The sequence below is a fragment of the Copadichromis virginalis genome, unplaced genomic scaffold, assembly GCF_057382275.1.
Source record: "Copadichromis virginalis isolate Kocher_CV1m ecotype Utaka unplaced genomic scaffold, C_Virginalis_male_GT1.1 unmapped_scaffold_1, whole genome shotgun sequence".
In the NCBI taxonomy this organism is placed as follows: Eukaryota; Metazoa; Chordata; class Actinopteri; order Cichliformes; family Cichlidae; genus Copadichromis; species Copadichromis virginalis.
Window position 1 is genome coordinate 1333349 of NW_028188589.1, and position 4147 is coordinate 1337495.

The 4147-nt window shown below is 38.6% G+C and overlaps 1 protein-coding gene across 1 annotated transcript; it reads left to right on the plus strand.

Annotated features, from left to right (window-relative positions):
• The first annotated feature begins 712 nt into the window (after nt 1–712).
• LOC146679485 (uncharacterized) lies at nt 713–3389 on the plus strand. The gene is made up of 2 exons (XM_085450306.1): nt 713–1459; nt 3242–3389. Exons 1-2 carry the CDS (start codon nt 877–879, stop codon nt 3346–3348), a joined length of 690 nt encoding a protein of 229 aa, XP_085306432.1. The 5' UTR covers nt 713–876; the 3' UTR covers nt 3349–3389.
• Nucleotides 3390–4147: the final 758 nt, after the last annotated feature.

Here is a 4147-nt window from a genome sequence, read left to right on the forward strand (position 1 = left end):
TGACTTTGTTTGGGACGCTGGCGATTCACTCTATGTGCTCGATCGATGAGTGGCTTCTCCTCGAAAGATAGCGCCTCCGCCAACAGGTGTGAACCAACTCAGTCATCTTGGGTCCCTCTGTGCCTTCTGGTATTCCTGCAGTTCTTAAATTATTCCTCTTGGAGTGCCTCAAGAGCTCCACATCTCTCATCTAACTTCTTTACCTCCGCAGACAAACGCTCCACAGTGGCCTGGAGAGTGGCGATGGTGTCAGAGTGGTTCGAGGCACAGTCCTGCAGTTCAGTCAAAGTGTTATCATGCCTGGCCACGTCGCTTTTTATGTCCGAAATTGAGGGCTGGATGCTCTGGTTCAAGGATGATATCTCGCCTCCTATGGTGGTAGAAATCTCTAATATGCAAGTGTCCAGTGCTAGTTAGTTAGTTCTAGTTCTAGTGGTTAGTGGGGCTTTATTTGATGATTCTAGTGTGTGTTACATTGTTGTCATATTGTTGAGTCGCAGAGCTGCACAGTGTTACAGTTTCTGTAGATCCCTCTGTGAATAATGTTCACTGAAACTGATCTGTCGGAAGGTGTCGGAAGACATTCAAAAGCATCAAAAACTGTTGGAACTGGTGAAGGACAACGTGGTCAAAGCTCAGGAAAAAACAAAGGGCAAAATAAAAATGATGAAGAGAGATGTCGTCTTCAAAGTTGGTGACAAAGTTTTAAGAGCTAACATAAGAGTCTAGCAGAGGAAAGGGGGGAAACTTGAAGCAAACTTTTTAGGCCCTTACATTATTACAGCAATCCAAGGTAAAAGTGCAGATCTTCAGGATTCCAATGGGACAATCATTCCAAAAGTAAATATTGACCAACTAAAGTTAAGCAAAGACAGCATGCCAAGAGTGCCACACCAGGGTTTAAAGAAAACAGCAGCCACATTACTAACAGCACAACCAGGTCCAGCAGCACCAGCATCTGCTCTAGCTTCACAGGCTACAGCAGCACCAGTGGCGGTAGCACCACCACCTCCTCCTAGAGCTACACAGGCTACAGCACCAATGGCATCACTTACATCACTACCAGTTCAAACACAACATCCATCTCCAGTTCCACAAGGTATACCAATAACGGTATCAGAACCAGAGTCAGGATCAACAGCACAGAAAGAGAACGAACCACCAGAACCAGCCACAAGTGTTACAGCACCAGAACACGCTACAGCTCTACAAAGCGAATCCAAAACAGCAGCAGACCCAGCCTCAAAGACAATAACAGCAGACCAGGCCTCACAGACCACAACGGCAGCAGACCCAGCCTCACAAACCACAACAGCAGACCCAGCCTCACAAACCACAACAGCAGACCCAGCCTCACAGACCACAGCTCCAAATGCTACAACCACACAAGCCTCAGCTCCACAGATTACAGCCCAGCAATCTACAGCACAAACCATAGAACCAACAGTTGCAGAGAAATGTAAATAAATATAATATTTTTTTATTTTTAAAAAAAGGACTTTTGTTCCTATGACAGTGTTTGTTTCAGTACTCTGTAGATCATGGCATAGGAAATTTTACACCTTTAAAAAGATTTTGTTAGGTATATTTCCTAACAGAATATTTAAATTTAATAATATGTTAATGCTTTAAAAAAACATTCATGGGGCAAAACATTATAGAAAACTTGTAAAAGAATGTAAGCCACATGTGTAAAATTACACAAATGAAAAAGTGAGTCCTTCAAAACTGTGAATCTTTCTTTTGTTGTTGTGTAACCCAGAATGTTCATGATTTATATTGTATATCTGATGTACACTAAGAGTGAAAAGTTTGGACACACCTTCATTTTAATGTTGCTTCTTAATTTCCTTGTCTATTTTGTAGATTCATTGTTGATTAGAACTCCAGGCATCAAAACTATGAATGGACACATATGGAGCTGTGGAACAGCCTGCCGGAGGAGCTCAGGGCCGTAGAGAACGTACATGTTTTTAAGAACAGGCTCAAGACCCACCTTTTTAATTTAGCTTTTACTTAGCGTTTATTTATTTTATGCTTATTTATTCTATCCTGTCATTCTATTATTAATTTAGGCTTTACCTAATATTTTTTGGTTTTATTCTTATTAATTTTTTAATCTTCTTAATCTTCTGTGTGTGTGTGTGTGTGTGTGTGTGTGTGTGTGTGTGTGTGTGTGTGTGTGTGTGTGTGTATTGAGAGTGTGGGGAGTGAGTTGGAGGGTGGGGTGGGCTGCTTTTAACTATGTAAAGCACTTTGTGCTAAATTTTTTTTGTATGAAAAGTGCTTTATAAATAAAGATTGATTGATTGATATGGAGCACTAACCCTAACACAAATGATGTAGTAAACCAAAAAGTATGAAAGAATCAAAAATATTTTTTATATCTTAGATTCTTCAAATTAGCCACCCTTTGCTTTGATCACTGCTTTGAACACTCTAGGCATTCTGTCAGTGAGCTTCATGGGGTAGTCACCTAAGATGATTGTCACTGCATTAAAAGCATGAACACACAGAAAAACACTGAATGGGAAGGTGTGTCCCAAATTTTGACTAGTAGTGTATGTTCTTCATTTTCTTATTTTCTAAAATTGCTGTCATATATGCTGCTAGTGACATAGAATGCCCACTACAAGAAGTATATTAATGTTGTGATGATGACTGCCTGCCAGCAACAGTTTGAAAGATCAAATACTCTTTAAGACGCTGCTTTTAACAGCCCAAAAATTGACACTATATTTTAGAGATAATAAAACTAGTTTTGGAGGAGAAAAATAACATTTTTCCAGAAACGGTTATGTAATAGTAAAGGCCACAGGTGCAAGCCTTGAGCCTGAGTATTTTAAAATATAGTCATGTAGCTTCAACTAAACATAATTTTAAAAATTTGTTGTAATAGGTGTTTCTGCAGGAAAAAAATTTGATAGGGGCCAAGAGCTTTTCTATTGCTATGTATTTAAATTTATTTTCTTTCATTAATATGAATTTATTTAAATGTCTTTGTAGAACATTGTAAGTGTAACTTTACCCCCAAATAAAAGCAAATTTAAGTGCTCTTTTTTTTTTTTTTTTTTTTTTACAAAATACAATGTTAAACCATGTGCCCATTTTATCAGCGTCTTAAAAGTATTTACCCTGAAACACGTCTTTTGTCAGACACTACATAAGAAATTATGCATTTTAAATTTTGATTTACATTTAGTCCTGCTGACTTATCTCTTTTTCTTATTACTTTTTGTAGATATAATGGATGCCTGGGCTGGAAAGAGTCCTCACATTCTACTCTCCAGAATTGGTGCTTACAAATTATTCTACTGGGATATCCAACAAATTGGTACAGTGATCTAGATGTAGATGTTAAATTAAGAAGTCTAAAAAAACCAAATGGTCTCCAAAGTTACTGTACTTATTGGTTATACTGTGACTTATTTGGCAAATATACCCTTTGTGATAACAAAGCCAATATGGATTACAGATGGGGGGGCACACATTTTGGCAGCCGATGCCACACAGCCTGATAAAATCTGTATCCCTCCATAACTTTTGCTGTGAATAAGACATCTTCTCTGAAGTTACAGTACTTATTGGTTAGATTGAGATTGATTTTGCAAATGAACTCATTCGTGATAGCTTCGCTACAAAGTGTAAACCGAGTGTAAATTCACTGGAGAGCGACGTGTTTCCATCTGGTTTTACAGTATTATAGTATCAAAGTCTTTTTCTAGACAAAGTATTCCCAGCAGGTTATTTCAGTGTACAGTATAAGGTAAACTGTCTTCCACACGGCACATTACAATGTCACGAAACTAATATTAAATTCATCGAGTCTGCTGTTTTCCAGCTTTTACTCTTTATCGCGTCGACTGCAGATCAGTGACAAGTAGCGTACAGAACGGAGCTGGGCAAGTGGCTCCTCCTACTTTGCGCACTCCCGTGAATGGGGAAACAATTTTTGACGGGGGTAACTACTTTGGCACAACAGCGTTCTGCCATCAAGGGCGATCATTGGTTAAATGTGATCATGTGACTGATGCAAGCCAGATCCTTTTATTTAGCAAAACTGTGATTAATAGTTAAATATTATTGTTGAGGGGCACAGACAGGACTCCGCACGCACACACACATTAAAAAATAATAATAATTTTTT